Genomic DNA, 19432 nt, shown 5'->3' on the forward strand with positions numbered 1-19432 from the left:
TTCCCAAAGGGCTTCAATCATTCCCAAGTATTCGTGAGGGAAAGGCAGTGTTGCGCTCGGACAGGAAACTATGCACTAATAGAAAATAGCGCACATGCCTCCGTGCCTGGGATGCAGTTGCTGAGCAGAGTTCAAGGCTGTGTTTTTCTGACTTTTGTGTGCAGACTCGGTTCAGCTCGGTTGTAACGTTGCGTTAACGCAGCCTTTTGCATTTACTCAAAAAGAGCAAGCTCTCCATTGAGCTCCGCTAGAACATCGAGACTCCGGGCATTGTGTAGGAGAATGACACCAAGGGAAAGGAATTTCCCTCCTCTCAGAGATCAGCGCTGCAGGAGCATTACAGGGGCAGCTTTATAGCTCTGCCGTCACTGCGCACAATGGAGAGGGCTCTGTCTGTCGGCTGAACAAAGGGCCCATTGTGACCAGCTGGCTGAAGAATCTCTTCAGTCACCGTGACTCCATCACAGAAAATTTGGCTTACAAGAAAATATTGAGCACAAAGTGCGAAACAAGATGCCTGCGTCAGAATGAGTGATAGGGGGGAAGAACTGGCCAAGCTGACACAGCAGCTCTTTTTCTATTGTATTGTTACACACACCCCATGTGTCATCTGATGGAGTGGTTTACTGCCTTTGGTTTCATAAGGGATTCAGGACAAAAACCAGAACCTAGAGTTTATTGTGAGGTCAGACCATGAAAACCAGGCCCATCCAAATGTACGACGCGGCGGGGATCTCGTTCCCGTCCAATTCCTACTGATAGCCACCCACTCGCAGTGGTTGCTGCACGGGCACTCGCTTTTCACCAGCGCACGGAGCTCTGCTGCGCTTTCAGGCTGCTGCACTCAAATCAGCGTCCTCTCAAAGGCATGATTTCAGTTTTCACTCCTCAGAGTGTCTCTGGCTCTGACCGCACGGCTTAGTCCGTGTCACAGTGTTACTGTCACTTATTTTGTGACTCTGTTTCGAGGCAGCGCACACCAGCTGGATTCGGGTCAATGACAACATGAACAACCTGGGCATTTTAGTAGGGCCTGTGTAACAGGTTATGCTGGGTTACTGTCACATAAGCTGGTACTGTTGTAAACAGTAGCTGGCAAATACAAAAATGCTGGCTTTATAATCTGCCTGTGGTTCAAGAGGCTACTCCTTCCTAAAGCTGGTCTTTGTGGTGTGCATTTCTGTTTATGCCCCTGCTGGATCCTGACCCTGTCTTAACATTGAACAAATGGGGACATGTAGGAAGGGTTTGCAGCCCCACATTTTGTTTGCATGAGCAGATTCGGTTCTCACTAATAAGCATGAATATTTCTGAAATTTCATAGGAAAATACTAATTCACTTTATTAAATGCACACTTTTAAACCACATGGTTTTGTGGTTTTATTCTATATTATTTTGATTTAATTGTCTGTAATATATTCTGCATTTAAGGCAGCATACGAATGTAGATTGTCTGATTTGACTGCTGACAGGAAATAACCCAAAGCATTTTGAAGTTAAACTGTAAGTGAAACCACCAATACATGTGCTCCCCATCTCATTGCTGTGTGCAGTTCTTTTTTCCTTCAAAAAGAGCTGTGAACTGGTCATCCACAACTCTGGCTAACAGTTCCTGCAGGATGCTGTGCTAGGCAATAGCAACTCCAGTTACAGGACACCACATTTTTACCTGAGTTCTGAAGTATCTGAAGTAGCAACATCTGGTTTTTCTGTGATCTTTTTCTTTTTCTTGAGGAAAACAGGGAGACAGAGATACTGTGCAAGATATGATGGTCTTGCTACATAATTTAGTATAAAATTTTTTCCAAGTAATTCCAAAACAAAAGAGCAGGGCAAGGAGGAGTAGGAACAGCTGGGTAGTTTTCTGAAGTTAGTTTTAATTGAGACAACTTTGCTTACTTGAAAGAAAAAAGTAATTTTCAGGAAAGCGTTGAAGAAATAATGAAAGCTTTCTTTCACTGATGATGAGCAATCTCAGAAATGCCACAGAGCAGAGGCAGAAGTAAATCATGTTATGTTCTCTTAAGCAGAAGCTGCTATTCTTCCACAAATCCTCACTGTAAGCCAGTCTTGGTGGTTTTAAATGTAAAATTTCTATTTGTGCAAGTTAGAAACATGTTTCAGGGCTAACAGTTTTTCTGCTTGTTGCTTGTGTGGCAAGAAAGTGTTGTTACATCATCACTTCTTCAGTTTCTTGAGGTTGAAAAGTACTTTTTCCACCAAAATAGTTGTAATTACTTTTTATTTTGACTGTTCTTATTGTGGACCTCTAAAGCTCATGGTATTGTGGTTTCTTTTTCTCTGCTGCTTTATTCTTCCAGCATTACACGCTGCTGCCCTTTCTGGCCACGTCAGCACAGTGAAACTGCTGCTGGAGCACAAAGCACAGGTGGATGCTCTGGATGTGATGAAACACACCCCGCTCTTCCGAGCCTGTGAGATGGGTCACAAGGAGGTGATTCAAACTCTCATTAAAGGTCAGCTCTCAGGGCTTTATAAACCTGTTCAGAAGTTCTGCTGCTGCTTCCTGTGGGGATGGGAAATAAACAGCTGAGCAAGAGGTGGGGTAGGAGATTGCTTCCCTAAAGCAGGTTTTGTTTGCAAGTTCCCCTTGTGAAACGGCCCTAGTGAATCTAAAAGATTATCAGTGTTGTGCAAAAATGGCTAGATGTGTTAAGTACAAAATTTTCAAAACTGGGATTGTTCTTTTCAAAGCTCATTTCTGCTCATTTCTTTGCAAGTACCATCTAGTCTCCCAAGCTAACTCTTCCCCCTGAAAGTCCTTTCTTTCTTTTGTTTTTGTTTGGCAGGTTTTTTCCCCAGTAAATAAGACCAAATTAAGCTTTCTTCACTTTTGTGAAAAACCATTTTTAGGGTTCTTTGAAGACATTTTAAATGAGTCTTTATTTTTTTAGTGTAGATAGATATCAAAAGTCCTACATCATTAATATTTTCTTCTGGTTGGTTTTTAAAAACAATATTTTGTTTGTAGACAGAAATAGGATTTAACAAAGTACACAGTTTTAGATAATTGTAAAGTATCTCCTGAAGGGTAAGAAGTACAGTGAAAGAACAGTGGCATCCTAGGTGCAAAATTCTGTCATTTTAGCTTCCCAGAAACATCTCCTTCTTGCTTCAGACATTATCCCACTTATGGATAGATGAAGTATCCAGGCTAAAGTTTACAAGTTTTCCATCAACCACCCTTTCTTACTGAAAAGTGTTCTTCCTTCCATGATCTGCTGGATGTATTTTAACCTCCTATTTAGCTCTTCCTCCCACTCCCTATGCCAATTAGCTTTTGTAGATGGAGGAAGCTTGACTGTTGGAATCTGAGTTGCGTTTAATTAAATATTTATGATATAGAGAGTCATTGTTGCTGGTTGGTTCAAGTTCTTGTATCTGTGGAGTTTTACTTCTGTACAGAATTTTTACATCTTGCAGGAACATATAGAGACATTAATTATCTGCATAACAGAGTCTTATAATGTTTGAATTTTAAAAAATAAGCTTATTTTAAAAATTATTATTACATTTTAATAGTATTTTATCTTGTCTGCTTTAGAGATTTAAAAAGACATTTAATCTGAAATCTAATTTTTAGAAGTTATTTTGTTGTTAAAGAAAAGTTCTGAAAATTCACAGACCTGAAACAAATAAAATAGGCTTTTCGTAGGCAGTTAAGTCTGGATATCCTAAAGCATATTAGAGGATAGTCAGAAGATTGTAAAACATTAGATGCTTGACCCTCTCTGAAACTATTTCATTCCCAATTAATTTTGATTTAAGTTTTAGGATCTGAGTAACAAAATTGAAGTTGCTTTCTGAAATACTTCTCTGAATTGTCAGTTTATGAAATAAGTTCTAGTTGAACATAAACTCACTATTTTCTTAGCATTCAACAATATCTTCTTTTTGTGCTCAAAAATGTATGTTTTTACAGGAGGAGCAAGAGTAGATTTGGTTGACCAGGATGGGCATTCACCCCTCCATTGGGCAGCCTTGGGAGGAAATGCTGACGTGTGCCAAATCCTGATAGAAAATAAAATCAACCCTAACGTGCAGGATTATGCAGGTAGAACACCTCTGCAGTGTGCTGCTTATGGAGGTTACATTAACTGCATGGTAGTGTTGCTGGAAAACAATGCAGATCCAAATATTCAGGATAAAGAGGTATGTTGTTCTTTTTCACTGAGGTACATCATTAACTTTAGAACAACCATAAATCAAAACATTTTCCTTTTCTTCAATGTCATTCTCTTTTCCAGGACATAGAAACATCTGTGTTGCTGTTTGTCATGAAAAGAAATGCATCCTGAAGTCATTTCCCCTGTTTCCTTTTAAAATCTCAAAAGAAAAGTAGTATTTTAATATGTAGCATGAATTGAAGATTGATATTTTTCCAGATCACTTTTGGTTTTTCCATATCGAAGTGAGATCATATGAGGAGTCATATTAATGATCTGATTTCTTCTATAATTCCTTATTAACAGCTGGCATGAGAATGTGATTTTAGTCTGCTCTCCAGAATAGAGAGAGCAAGTAAGAAAGTAAAGTACTGCAAGTGAGATTACACAATAAGTGCTTCAATTGCTTGTCCACATTAGGCACCCACATATGTATCTCTCTTCCAGGTGAAAAAAAAAAAACAACCCACTGATTGGTTTCTATGTTCTTTTGTGCCATTATTCAGGCAGTAATTGAAATTAGGAGCCAGAATAATTGTGCAACCTATAACAGATTTCTTTGTTATATGACATAATTTCTCAGAAGTCAGTAGAACCTCATCAGTCAAAAGAGCTTCACCCAATTTATCGAAATTTTCTGTAGCTATTTGTTGTAGGGCATAGACAATTCTGGGTAATGGAAATGTGGTTTTCGTTATGAGTTCTACAGAGCATGCTGTACATCTTTTGCAAAGAAACCAACTGTAAGGCTAGTCTTCTAATGTTGCTTTTCAGCTGTTTTAGGTGAAAAAGCACTGGTGTTGAAATCTTGTTAAAAATATTTTTTTAAGTGCTGTGTTCTTTTTATTTTAACAAGGAAGTTTATTTAGATCTGTTTGTTCTTCATGTCCAGAAAAGCATAGAATTACACTATGATTTATGACTTTTATTGTGGCGTGGTAGAGTTTGGGGGTAATGTTTATTTTTGTCCTGTTCTATTGTTTTCCAGGGCAGAACTGCCCTGCACTGGCTCTGTAACAATGGCTACCTTGATGCTATAAAGTTACTGCTGGGCTTTGATGCTTTCCCCAACCACATGGAGAACAGCGAGGAGAGGTATTGTTGGTCTCAAGGTGTTATTTTGTAATTGTGCCGAAGTGCTGCCTTCCATTTAAATGTTAAATATGCAGATGCTGCATGAGAATCCTCATCTCATATCTCAAAGCAGTGTTGTAACGCAGGGCTTCAGTGTAAGCAGCTTTTCTGATGTGAAAGTTCCCTTCTTTAACTAAGACATTCCAACTTTTATACTTCTCAACCGCCTTCTGGAGGTATTTAGTCACTCAAGTCTTGTTGGAAATATTAAAGATCTTTCTCATTTATATAGAGTGATGGCAGATATATATGGCCAAAAGATGAAAAGGCAGTTCTGCTGCTGTTGGAATAGACTGGAATTTTACATTTGATATAAATACAGCAAGAAGAAAGAAAATGGGAGAAACGTAATTTTATGTTTTAAAATGGTGATTACAAAGTACCTGGTGGTTACTGGTATTCTAAAGGCGTGGTTTTTTAAAAAAAAAAGTCTCCTATAATCATAAAGAGACAGCACATTTGCATCTCTTTTCTTTGTCTTTCATTGACATATAAATAATAGATTTTTAAAAGTGATTTGGGTTGTGGAGTTTGAATTAGTCACCTGACCATAAAGATAATTACTATTAGCAGAAATTTCTAATGCCTTTTTGTAGAGTAGATGACCTCCTCATAATTATGAGATTATGAACAACATGCCATATAAATTTGAATATTTCAGCATTTTAAATAACTTAAGGCTTTTGCAACCTCATATTTCAATTTGAGACTTCTGTACTTAACCCCACGTTTTAATTGCTTTCTTCCCCTATCATTTTTTCTTTCATTCTCCTCTCTAAAACACTCGGATCTCTCTTCCTATTCTGTTCTTATTTTTTCTTGAGAAACATAAATGAAAGTATAACTAGTTTCTAATTAAGTAGTGTCAAGGCTCTCTTTAGTAATTTTTGATAGAAAATTGAATAAACAGTTTTAATTAAATTACTTTTAATAAGTAAGATTAAAAGCCACCATTTTGCCACACTGCTGTTATCCTTACTTTGTAGAAATGCGCTCATGATGCTCAAATGTCAAGAAAATACCTTAGCTGTGGTTTATCACAGTCATTCAGATAGTATATATTTTTGTTTCCCTTCTGGAATTAATATATATTTAATGTGTAGATCTAGATTAATCAAAATACAACTAGCAGTATTCCAAATGTCTGCTGATAAGCACTAGTGCATGTGCAGAACAAAAGAGATCCCCAGTATTTCTAGATGGATCAATCTTTAAATATCATTGTCCTAAAATACATATAAAATATAAAAATTGCATACTTTCATCTTGATAAATATCTACAAACTGTGTTATTGTTAAGAGATTGGAAGTTTGGAAAATGGAAAATCAAGTTGAGTGTTGTAAGAGAGAGGAAAAAATAACCTCATGGATATGGTTCACCTGTAATTGGATGAAATTGTTTTTTAATCAGTAATAATTTCACTGCGTAGTGTTTGGGGTTTTTTTTCTAAATATTCGTATAGGAAAAAAAGCTTCCGTAATTTCACTACGTAGTGGTTTTTTTTTTTTTTTTTCCAAATATTCGTATAGGAAAAAAAAGCTTCCCTTCTTTACTTTCTTACAGTGTGGTATAAGATACCAGTTAAAATTCAAACAAAGTGGTTATAACTAAAAGATTAGAGAAAAGATAGATCTGAGATTGCATCAAGAGTTTTAAAGTGCCCACTCGCTTGCCAGATATGTGATCAAGTGCTAATCTGGAGGGTATTTGGTTTGTTATTCTTTGCAAATTTATTTTGTAATCCAGCTTAATGTCCTGGGTGCGTCAAGCTGCTGCTTGACCACCTTCATGTTAAATTGCCTATAACAGCTGATGGCTGATGTCTTCATGTGTTACCCTGTGAAGCCAGCTTGATTTAAAAGCTATCTGCTTTAGACAGAACCAAGGGAAAAGGAAATTTACATCAAGCTTTGAACTGACACAACAGAGGAGTGTATGTATGTCCAGTCATAAAAACCCTTCTTCAGATTTGATTTAACTGATCTTTTTACTTTCAAAGGTAGCTTGGATGGAGTTAGAGAATTGAGAATCCACGTATAAAAATATGGATCTTCATGACTGCTAAAGTAAACCGCATAAAGTTTGCTTTAGTATCTCTTGTGTCTTTAAAGTATTCAAATTAGGAATACTTCAAAAATGTGCTTTTCTGAAATTCCCATTCTGAAGTTCCTATTCCTAGGTTATCAAAAATCTGTATCTCTTTAAATGCCATCAGCAGCACACCTTGACATCCAAATTTTCATGTTATGTCACTGTCTTTATTCCTGCAGACACTTCAGTTCAGATACTGTTTATCCTTCCATCAAACCATTGCTGTGTGGCAGGTCCAATTGTGCTTTCTGTCTGTTTTTCTTTGCTTACCAGCACTGCGTCCCAGCAAGTTACCATCAGCAAGAGCCCTAATTCTCACAATCACATGCATTGACACTTGTTATTGGATAGCCTTATGTTACATGGTCTTGATTATGGTTTGTGACTGATAATTTTCAGTCATTAAATGTCTTTCCCTGAAGTTTCAGTGTTGGTGAGGGAGGTAGATTTTCCTCCCATGTAGACAATGGGAAATTTGGGAATTATTTTGAAAAAGGCCTAGGTGTCTTTGCTACCATTAAAACCCAAAACAATTTAATATTTTGAAGACCTGTGTCCATTTGAAAACAGACTTTAAGTTTTCCTAGTACCTTAAAAAAGATATTACCCTTCAATATGGATCTGCTGCTCTGTCATAGTGTCTTCAATCGATGTTATAGAAACTAAACCAGACTTGACAGTAGCTTTCTAGAACTTAAATGCATATGGAAATAACAGAAAAATGTTTTAACTTACCTTTTCTTTTATTTCTGTATGAAAACTTCAACAACACATTTTTAAGACTGCTTTTCTAAAGCAGTTAACGCTGTGGATGGGACTTTGGGAGATTTAGTCCAAACACTTCAGGTTCCCCTCTCCCAGCTTCCATATTAGGAGGCCAAAATAAGCTTTAAACATAACCACAGTGTGTAGAATGAGTAAGGTAGCAAAATAATGCCTAAAAAGATGAGAAAAACAGCCTACTGAAACAGTGCTTAATCTGTCTTCATGCTAGAAGTTGCTTTATTATGAAATGAGTGTGAAGAAACGCACATTATAGCTAGAATTCTAGATCAGTAGTAATTGTTGTGGCTTTTGGTTTTTTTAGGTATACTCCACTTGATTATGCCTTGCTTGGTGAACACCACGAAGTGATCCAGTTCATGTTAGAACACGGGGCTCTGTCTATAGCTGCCATTCAGGATATTGCTGCTTTCAAAATTCAGGCTGTCTACAAAGGATACAAAGTTAGAAAGGCTTTTCAGGAGAGGAAGAATCTTTTAATGAAACATGAACAGCTGAGAAAAGATGCTGCTGCCAAGTAAGTCTGAGACTTAAACCTACTCCAGCACATAGACATTTAGTTTGTATTTATCCATGTATGATTTTATCTGTTGCTCATCGGTTTTTGTTCCTCTTGGTAAAATTAATGAAATAAAAGGAAGCATATAACTTGCATATAACCATAGACAGATGGAAGCTATTTTCCATATAATCCCAGTTTAAATAACAAACTTTGTATTATATACCAAAGCAAGGCAAAATACTAAAAGTTGAGGAAATAGCATTTTAGTGTCCATGAATCTTTGCCTGATATTCTGCATGATAAAATGGCTTGGAAAACATTTTTCACTTTAAGGTAGTGAAAATCATTATTTGCCTATCAAGTCTTGATATCCGTTTTGAGCAGAAATTAATCAGTAGCTGAGGGAAAAAACCCAAAAACAAACCGGGGGAAGCCTGGTTTAGTAAGGCTTAACTTAATGTTTCTCTAGTAACCTGGACTCCTGGTTCTATTTTCAACTTCATTTTGGGCCTTATTATTCTCTGCACTTATATTTTCTGCTCTTGAATTCCTATGAATTGAGTTCCTATGAATTGGTTATGATGGATTACAGCTAACTAACATATGCAATTCAAATTGTTGTCAGCAAGATGTATAGGTTCTGGCTGAATTTCAACCCAATTTAAATGTGGTAATGGTAGCACAGTGGTGAAATTCTAAAATCAGAAGGTACATAAATGATTATCACAATATGTTGCTTGCTTGGAATTTATCCTTAAGATTCTTAGTATGAAATTAGCACCTGGTTTCTCTTGAAGAAATCTGATTCTGACATGAAAAACATAAGTCTGAAAAGATTTCTGCATGATTTGGGAGTATTATTTCAATAAAGAGAGATCATAATTATTGCACCTAGAGGTATTTTTGCTGCATCTGTGCATCACAGAAATTCATCCACACTCTGCTCTGTATCAAATTTGGTAGTTTGATGTTCTGCATAATTGGCCAGTCAGACCTTCATTGGATTTGATTGCTGCTACTATAAAACAATTATTATTCCCCAGGAAGAACCAAAGCTAAAGAAATACCAGATAACTCATCTCTTACTCACATCTCTACATCCTGAAGTTGCAACCTGTAGCTCTCCTACTGTTTGCCTTTTCTGCTGAAATCAGTGTAAGTCAAAACTATGCGTGGAGAAGCTGCCCTGGAAAATATTTCCTTTTAGTGTGGAGAGCTCTGCGTATTGCTGTGTGGTCACAACTGACTTTACCAAATGAGGTAGTTTTATCCTTTGTGATGACAGTCATTTTTAGAAGAATCTCTGATCCACCATGTAGAAGATTAAATGGAAAAGCATTGCCTCATGGAAATTTGGGGGTATTTTTATAATAGTTTTCCTTTGTGAGTTTTTGATGCAGTTTCTGAAACTTACTTAGCTGTTGTTGATTTGTTTGAAAACAATAGAAACAAAGTCTGTGTACCAAATACCATAAAAAGAGAATTACAGTACAATTGGAGTGTACAAGCAAATCAGGTTGTCACATAACAAATTTTATTTAATTGCAATTTTATGGTCTGTAATAAACTGAAGGGGACATTATGTTGTCATCATTCTGCATACCCATCTGTGCATTCCACAGCTGAAATTGGCCAGGGTGTTCCTGCATACAGAAAACTATTATCCCTACTGTTGTTTAAAAATCTGGTCTCCAGGTAAAAGGAGACATTATGTGGGGATCCTGAATGATGGTGAACTCCTAGATTGAAGACACACAGCCTCTCCCCAACTACTTCAGTGTAGATATTTAAATTTGCTTTTTGATAAGTTACTTTAGAGAGTCTCTTAAGATAAATCACTCCTAAATGTATTTGGGTTTGGATAGTCTGTTCTTTTTCTGTTGTTTTTTTTGTGGGTTTTTTTTTTTTTTTCCCTTTTCACAGTAACAAAAAGTCACCCAGCATCTCATACCTCTATTATTTTCTGGTAAAATTACATTCACTGTATTTAAAGCCTATGAAATATTTCTATACAAACATCATCTCCCGTCTTTTCTCCTATATCAAAGAAATTGTATTTTATAAAATGGAGTTTGATGAAGGCCAAAACAACATGCACACTGTTATGTCACTGAGCAAAGAGATGCACCAGGGGACCAATGTGGGTAACCTTGACAGAGCTCAAATGTAAAAATGCAGCTCACAGAAGGCAGAAGCTGGGACAGACTGCAAAAGCAGAGTGTAAATGCATTGCTTAGGCATGTACATGGTGTCCGAAACACCAAAACTCAAATAGAGTTGAGACTTCAAAGAAATGTTGCAGATTACAAAGTGAGTTTGTGCTTCTATGTTAATAAAAATAGTAATACATTAGTAAAAGGAATGAGTGGGGGCCTGTTGCTGAATGGTGCCTTTGGTTACAACAGACACAGGTGTGTGGCAGAAGTACCCAGTGCCTTCTGTTCCTCAGTCTGCCAGAAGGTCTTCCAGGACTCTTTGCTCAGAGAATTGGTTCAAGGAGGAGCAGAACTGCCAGCTGTGAATAAAGATTAAGTGAGGTTTGAGAGAACTCAGCCCAGATAAGTCCATGGGACCAGATTGGTTGCATCCAAGGGTACAGAAGGAACTAACTGATGCCCTTAAAAGGTCATTTTCCAATGTCTTTGAAAGATCACAGAGACCAGGGAGAGTCCCCTATGATGGGAGGAAAGAAAATGTTGCACCCAGCTTCAAAAAGGGCCAAAAAAAAAAAAATCTGGGGAACTGTAGTCTGGTCAGTGTTTCTGGTCTCTGGGAAACTTTTAACAGGCAAAAGTTGGGATGAGAGATTTTGCCTGGAAATAAAGATAAATTATTTCACCCTTGGGACAATCAACCAGTAGAACAACCCAAAGAGATTGTATGGTCTCTGTCCATAAAGGTTTTCAAGACATAATTGGGTAAAAACCTGAGCCACCCAATCTGACCCTGTTTTGAGCAGCCTGTTAGCCTTGCTGACTTCCTGAGATCCCTTCCAGACTTTAAAAAGAGGATTTTGGTTTATTTATTGCAAAACCAGGTATTTAAGAAAATAATATTTATGTGTTTAAAACATATTCAGAGAAAACTAATTTCCAGTGTATTGAATTTTGAAAGGGATGCAGAACTCATTCCTCATTTGTTCACCTCCCCTTTCAATTTCTCAGGATGAGTTCCTGAATCCATACTTCTGTTTTTCATTCTGGCCAGTTGAAGGAAACTGATTGAGAATGTGGATGTGAAAGGGAAATGGATGAAAGTGAGTAAGTAGCTCATGATATTTAGGAAGAGAAGAACAGGAAGAAAATAAGAAGTTCAATTAAACAGCCTTCAGTAGATTTAGAAAAATATTCTCATACCAAGAGAATACAAGTAGATTATGAGGTTTTTCAGAAGACTGGTGGTTAGCCCTGCATGCTGAGGAAAGATAGGGGAGTGTGGCAACAGAGAAAATAATGAGCCCTTCAGCAACCTGAAAAGGGAAAGCACATATTGGAAATTTGATGTAATTACTAAAATTGACAGTAATAAGAACACGCAATGATAAAGCTAAACAAGCTGAGGTGCTAAATAAGAACTGACAAAGGATGTGAGGTAGGTATCACAAAAAAACCATTGTAAACCTACTCATTGGAAAAGGAAGAGTAAGGAACCAGTTGGTCCATGAGAGATGCTAAGTAGACTGAACTGTTCTGTGGGATTTTTTTTTACACTTCAGAAGAAATTACATCAAACCAACTCAATTTTCTTTCGTGTCTGAATAACAAGTTTTGTGGCCATGGAGAAACAGTAGCTGTCATTCAGACTTGCCTGAAGTCTTCATACTTCCTCAGGGGCAATTTCTCATTTGTCACCTTTAAACTGGAAGTGTGTATTGATGAGAATTTCACATAAATCCATCATGAATTTGTATTTTCATTTAAGAAGTAAACTTGAATTTGAAAATAGCACCAAGATGCAGAAGATTGTAAGCACATTGAAGACTAAATTAGAAATCAGAATGGTGGTAAAATAAATGCAAGAAATTACTGAGGAAAAAATAGGCACTTAGGTAAGAACTAACAGACTGTTCTACACATTTGGGAAGACCCATCAACATAGGAATGCTGGACAGAAAATAACTGTTGTCTTGACATTTTTATTAAGAACTGTCTGTTTAAAAGGTAGTTACAGATCAGAATCTGAACACATCATGAGTCAGTGGTATCATTCTTTTGAAAATAATCATCATGCTAGATTGTGTAGCAGGAGATGCTGTTTATACAACATGAAATATAACTGCTCTTAGTCCAGAGAAAGCTCTACCAGTAATAGCATACCTGGAGATCTATTTTCAGTCGAGATTTTTAAAGTAAGTTTTTGGGGTCTTCTTGCAAGGATAACTTTAAAAACACTCTCCTTTAAAATATCCTTCAGTGTGTAGATAAAAAAGTTAAGTTTCTATTCTTAACAGAATAGAAAAGGTTGAATTCATTTTAGCAGAATTAAAAATTCAAAACATCTCTGTGTCTTCATAGATGTGTGCGTAAGGCTGAAACTGTTCCTTTCCATCTGCTAAAGGCTCAGTTTTGATTCTTTCACTTTTGCAACAAAATGCAAACTTATGACCATTCAAGACAAAATTGTGTTGCATTTACAATGGAAAATGTTGGCCTGCCAGTTCTGTTACCACTGTTGAGCTGTCTGACTTGAGAGCCCAAATTTGGATCTTGTTGAGTTCGCCAGAACCTCCTGAGAATGACTGAGAGTTAGAAGTTAGAACCTGAATTTAGAAACTCGTCTACTTCCTTCACTTGTTCATGAAACCTAGCCTCTCAAATTGGACAATAGTAAAACTTAGAAATTTTAATTTCAAAGAGATCCTTCACTGTAATGCAAACTGAATTTCTGATTAAATAAAGCAAAACACAAGGGGAAGGTCTTATGTATTCAGGAGTCTATTATTCAACTAAGCTGTACTGTGACAATTATGATGGTGCTTTATGAATAGGGAACTTTGAAATCCCCTCCCTTTATTCTTTCTTTAGTTTAATCTGAAAAATTAGCACACAGATAAGACCTTTAAAGAAAAAAAACACCACTTTTTACTTCTTGGTTTCTGTTCCTGTCTCATTTCAATAACTTTACAACTGGTGTGTTGCTGAAGTTATTGTTTTGAGTTTATCTGCTCATCAGGGGAGTGCAGGTCACTCCAGCTTGATTGGGTATCACACAGCCCATCTCACACTTCCTTTTCTAATAGCCTGAATAGAGGACATTAGTAACAGGCTGCCTCTTCTTGTGAAGAATAGAAAATTACTGTTCTGTGAATAGCAAGGTCTGATTTATCAGCTCAAATGGCACAGTAATGGCAGTGAGATCCATACTGTACACAGTCCCAACATCCCTGCATAGTCCGGTTGTGGAATGCCAATATTAATGGAAAGCAGCCACTTTTTTTTCATGCCAGAGGGAATACTGAATCCCAGGCTGCTAGGAGTGTATTTTTTTAGATCAATTAGCAGCTTTTCAGGTGCAAAGTTCAATCAGCTTCTTCTGCAGAGCAGAGTTGATAAGATAGCACTGACAGATCAAGTTAGGGCTTCTCGCTGGCAGCTCGCGCTGCAGTGACACGCGCTGGCAGTGACACCACTCACAGGAACTGGGGCTGGCGTGCTGCATAACTCACCTGTCACACGCCATGCTGGGAGGTGATGTGGCAACAGTCTGCACACTGTGTTGGAGCACTGGAAGCAAGTTAAAATACCAGGCAGCTACATGATACGGCATTTACCGCCTGTCCGTTCCAACAGGAAAAGTGTCACTTCATCCAACAACCAGGGCTTAATTTATAAAAATGAATTCAGTGGGAGGTAGGTATGTAACGTTTGCCATGTGCTATTGGGTTTATTCTGCTTGGTAGGAACAAGAATTTAAAAGATGAAGTCCAACGACAGCCCACTATATTTCAAAATGGGCTGTGAAATTTTATTCAATGGATGCACCTTTCTTAATCTGTCCAAAATTCTCTTTTGTAGCTACATCATTAAGAGGTGCATGACTTATTTAATTTTGGAAATCCAAATGTTGCCATTGTGATTGGCATACTATGTGCAAATTTTTAATTCACATCTCATATTATCAGTATTTGTCATTTAAATGACATAGAATGTTTCTGTAAAATTAATTATCCACTAATGACAAATACATAGCAGCAAGTTAGTACCAGTAGCTAGTTCAAAGTTGGTTTATAGTTATCTGTATTGACACATATAAGTACAAAAAAAAAATTTTCAAAGATAGTGTCTTATGTTAAATTTTTTTGCTTTTCTAATATAGTGCATTTCATTACTGCTCACATGAAAATATTGCTCATTAGTAATTACAAACACAGTTATTAGCGTCGTGATTCTTTTTTAAATCCTGCTTTTAATTTTTGTCTATTTATAAAACCCCCTAAATTCAGTTGTTTTCAATAAGTGAGTGTGTTGAGATCAGTCAAAACAACTGCAAACTGAATGGGCAGCTGGCTGACAGGGACTTAACCTTCATCAGGCTGTAGCTGCAAGTCACTTGTTGTTTTGGATCAAGTTAAGACATTTCAGTGCAATATGTGTCCTTTTCTCACCAAAAAAATGTCAAATCAAGGATTTGTTGTGGCAGCGTCAGATTTTTAGAGAGGAGTGTGTTCAAGTTAAATATGTGCTCCCAGGATTTAATCTTCAAAATTCTTATGGTATGGACTGTAATTGCAGGAAACGTGAAGAGGAAAGTAAGAGGAAGGAAGCCAAGCTGCAGAAAGGGATGCAGAACGTGGAACAAAACAAGTTTCAGGTACAACAGAATCCTGCAAACTGGGAGAAGGCCACCAGTGTCCCAAGGTTACCCAGCAAAGCAGCTGACACACAGAGCAAGAGGCTTCTGTCCCTCAATGCTTCACAGATCCAGCCAGGGAGAAACAGCAGAGGTTCACCTAAAGCTGGTCATGACAGAGGGACCCCAAAGGAGAGCTGTCTGTCAGCAGAGCCTCAGAGCGAAAGTCATAAGATCAGGCAAGGTTTGTGATCTTTTTAAATTGTGCTGTTTATCTGCTTTGTCCACTTCTTGGGAGTATTTTATACATAGAATCTATTTTGTCCTTCTGTGATTTCATATTCTTTCATCACTTGAGCAATTTGTGCAGCAGGGTAGGATAGATAGTTAGATACAGTTAGATACAGTTAGATACAGATTCTTTCACTCTGGGTGAAGTAGTGAAAAACAGCAGTACAGTGTCTTACAGTGTCTATAAAAATTCCTAGAATATATGAAAACAGGCTGTGGGCAATTGTTCTATTAGTTGCACCATTCAGAGAAAATAAGATTGGAGATATTTGACATATCTGTGGTGCACATGAAGAATGTAAATAGAGAAATAGTAACTCTTTGGTTTTTAAGCTAGCTTTATCCTCTCGTTCAATCCAACTGGTGTTTGAAAGAATGCTGTGCCTTTTTTAGGTATGCATTCTCTTTTTGTTACTGAAGTGATGCCAGGAAAGTTGATGCAACAAGGATCAAACCATGAAGTTGTATAGTCAGTTCTCATTAGGTGTTTTAATCAGTCCTCTTGTGACCAAAACTTTAATGGACTTAATTGGTCATTTTATTGGAATTAAATGTAAATTTAGACCCTTTGGGCTGTGAAAACTGTGATTCAGTTGTTGGGTGTTTTCTGATCTGGTTATCCAGTCAAAAGGGTATCCTGGAAAGGCACTACAAATACAGCATGGTTTCATCAGGTTTTGGATGACCCAGGTGATTTTCTGGAATGACAGTATATCAAAGACCTCTTCCTTTTCTTTTTCCCCTCCTACCTGCCCTGTAACATCCTGTCTGTTTTGTTTCATCCTCTCTGGTCTATTTTTTCATTCTGCCGTTAATTTCCAAGCAAAATGGAAGGTGGATGGAAGATGGGGAATTTTCAGTTTTGCACTCCAGTCTGGCTTCCAAGTCACCCTCACCAGAGTGTTTAGAAGCAGTGATCACACAGCAGCAAGGGAAAAATAGGAAGGACTTCATAATTTCATTCAGGATGTCAAGGGAAGTACTGAGAAGCCAAGTGCTTTGGGTTTCCTGGGTCAGTGGGTTATCCTGTGCCAGGATAGAGCAGGAGATTTTCAGGCATCTAACTCAAATGTAGTGTTAGAAAGAAAACCATTTGTACAACATTAAGCAAATGAAGGTGTTTGGGATTCTACTGTGACAGGCAATCATGTCCTCTTCTGATTCTTCCTGCTTGCATTTTTTGTGTTCATTTAAGTGAATCCTAATGTGCCCCAAAGGTAACTTAGCAAAAAACTCAGAGACATAAATTACGTTTTGCTGGGTCAGAGGCTGAATTTGTTTTAAATTTCTCTGTCTAAAGATTCATTGAGGAAACACATCAAAAGCAAGTCAAGTTGCGTCCATTTCCACTGTGGCAAAGCAAATGAGGGAACAAAAGCTGAAGTGAAACCTCAGGTTGCAGCTGCTGCGGAGCCGGACGGAGAAAAGCACAAGGAGCACGCTGTCGACACAACGGATGCCTGTGCTCGGAGGAGCAGGAAGCTTTCTGCTTCTGCCTGTAGGACTGCCAGTGCTGGGGAGAAGCTGAAGGATCTGAGTCAGCCTCCCTCTGGCAAGAGGGACCACGGTGAAGGAAGGGCTGTGTTCTTGTGTGATGCCGGTTGTACCGGTGGAATGACACGAAACTCAAAGCTGGGGGAAGCTTCTTCCAAAGGCAGAAGGCACCAGCAGAAACCCAGGAATAAAGAGGTAAATGATAAGAGATGTTCACCAGCTGGTTCTAGTAGACCAGGAAGTGCCAAAACAGTGTTTGTAAGCACCAGAAATGACAGCCTGCATGCTGCAGAACAAACTGTCAAAGTGGGAAACAATGAAATAGCAAAAAAGGCCTCTTCATTATTGTCTGCTGGGGCAGAACCTACCAGGACTGTGCCAAGAAACCCAGTAGCATGTTCTGCTTCTGATGACGGTTTGAACTTGGAAAAAACAGGCTTAATTGGATCCAGAAACGCAGATGATCAGTTATGTTCTGTTCCATGGCAAAGTACAAATATTGAACTAATCCCTTTAGAGATTCGAATGCAGATCATAGAAAAAGAAAGAAAGAGGAAGGAGCTTTTTCGGAAGAAGAACTACGCGGCCACAGTCATACAGAGGACGTGGAGAAGGTAAGATTACTGTTTCAGTGGCTGGAGAAGAGTGAGATACAAGTAGATGTAAATGAAACTAGGCTTGTGGGCATAAAATGTGCTTTATTTTGCCTACAATGTTGCCAGTGCTAAATGAGACAATTAATAATCTTTCCCCACGCAAGGGAAAGGGGGTTCCAGTGGCGTAGAATTACATTAGTAAGTTCATAAAAAGTGCAAGGTAAGTGATGACTTTTAATAATCATAGAAATCGTTAAACTTCTATTTCAAGCTCTGATATTTCTTTTGAGAGTGCAAATCAGGATTTGCCTAAACCTGGAGTTCAGTGACATGCTTGAAATTCTGCTCTGACCTAACATTTAACCAGATAACCAAACCACTGAATGTTTGGGAGCTTTGAGTGTTCATTGACAAAACTTGAAGGTAGCTTGAATACCTTGATTAAGCAGGTATTCATGAATGTATTCCATGCATTCATGAAAGCATTATCCTGCTTTCATGAATGTGTGAGTTTCAGCCACAGAAGTGCAGTCATTCTACAAGTATATGCTCCTTAATATTTAATTTCTTATCAAAACAGGCAGGAAGAGTATGTAAGGGAAGTATATAATATGCAAATTATTCTTATTTCTTGTTTTTATTTAAACTTTCTTTGATTTTACTGGATGCAGAAAACTACAAATTGCATACATTTACTAATATTCTTTCCAGGTCTCTCACTAGTTTAACAGTTTCTCTGAGGGACTCTGGGTTGAAGATGTCCCTGGCCATGGCAGGGAAGGTGGATGAGGTGGTCTTTAAAAATCCCTTCCAACTGAAACCTCTCTGTGGTTCTGACCCCATGCCATATTCCTCTGAACTGTGAGGAAAAGCAGCCACTTTTTCTCCCAGGGTTCCAGCCCTTCTGCTCTCTCTGCTGCTTTCTCCTTTGCCTTCTTTTCTGATGTAGGTCCCAAGTTCTTGTCTTATGGGTTCAAATCACTCAGATACCAAAAGCTCAAGGAAGCCAGGAGTAGGTTAGGAGAGTGTATCTGCAAGTGATGCTGCTGCTGGCTCTGCTGCTTTCACTCAACACCAGCTTAAAATTCTGTATTACAGGGAGGCAGGCACTTGCTGTGGCTTTAAGACAAAGCAGAGCCACGTGTAGCGAGTGCTTGTGCAAATTTCCTCACAAGAACCGGGATCCAAAGCCATGCATTAAGCTGCCTTACCTGCACAGAAATCTGCATCCCATTCCCACTACAGGTTTTGTATAGGCCTTTCGAAACTGTGCACCTGCTGGAGCAGGGATGGTGTGCATTCTCTCCAAGAAGTGCATGGCTTACTAACACTTTGCATTTTGGATATTGTGGGATTAAAGATTGTTTAAATTACATTTGTTATTTAAATACTTAGTAGTGAAAAATAAATATATTTGTTCTGTTTGCAAGAACTCATAGAACACTAAGATCATAAATTCTGCAAAGCTGCAGGAGACATTAGTCTGGCAGTTCTTCCACAGTCCTGTGTTTGCTTTTCTTCCAAACTTGCACATGGTAAATCGCATGTACTAGTAGACAGCAG

General features: G+C 38.0%; 1 protein-coding gene across 3 annotated transcripts in view; it reads left to right on the top strand.

The window, feature by feature from the left end:
- Positions 1–19432, top strand: part of INVS (inversin) — an 80943-nt gene that overhangs the window by 54641 nt on the left and 6870 nt on the right. For all 3 annotated transcript variants that reach the window (XM_041476702.1, XM_041476703.1, XM_041476704.1), the window contains 6 exons: positions 2323–2478; positions 3945–4174; positions 5177–5283; positions 8502–8714; positions 15431–15732; positions 17080–17887. In XM_041476702.1, the coding sequence (XP_041332636.1) occupies positions 2323–2478; positions 3945–4174; positions 5177–5283; positions 8502–8714; positions 15431–15732; positions 17080–17887 (1816 nt within the window). The remainder of the gene's footprint in view (positions 1–2322; positions 2479–3944; positions 4175–5176; positions 5284–8501; positions 8715–15430; positions 15733–17079; positions 17888–19432) is intronic.

The sequence above is a fragment of the Pyrgilauda ruficollis genome, unplaced genomic scaffold, assembly GCF_017590135.1.
Source record: "Pyrgilauda ruficollis isolate IOZ18807 unplaced genomic scaffold, ASM1759013v1 scaffold39, whole genome shotgun sequence".
In the NCBI taxonomy this organism is placed as follows: domain Eukaryota; kingdom Metazoa; phylum Chordata; class Aves; order Passeriformes; family Passeridae; genus Pyrgilauda; species Pyrgilauda ruficollis.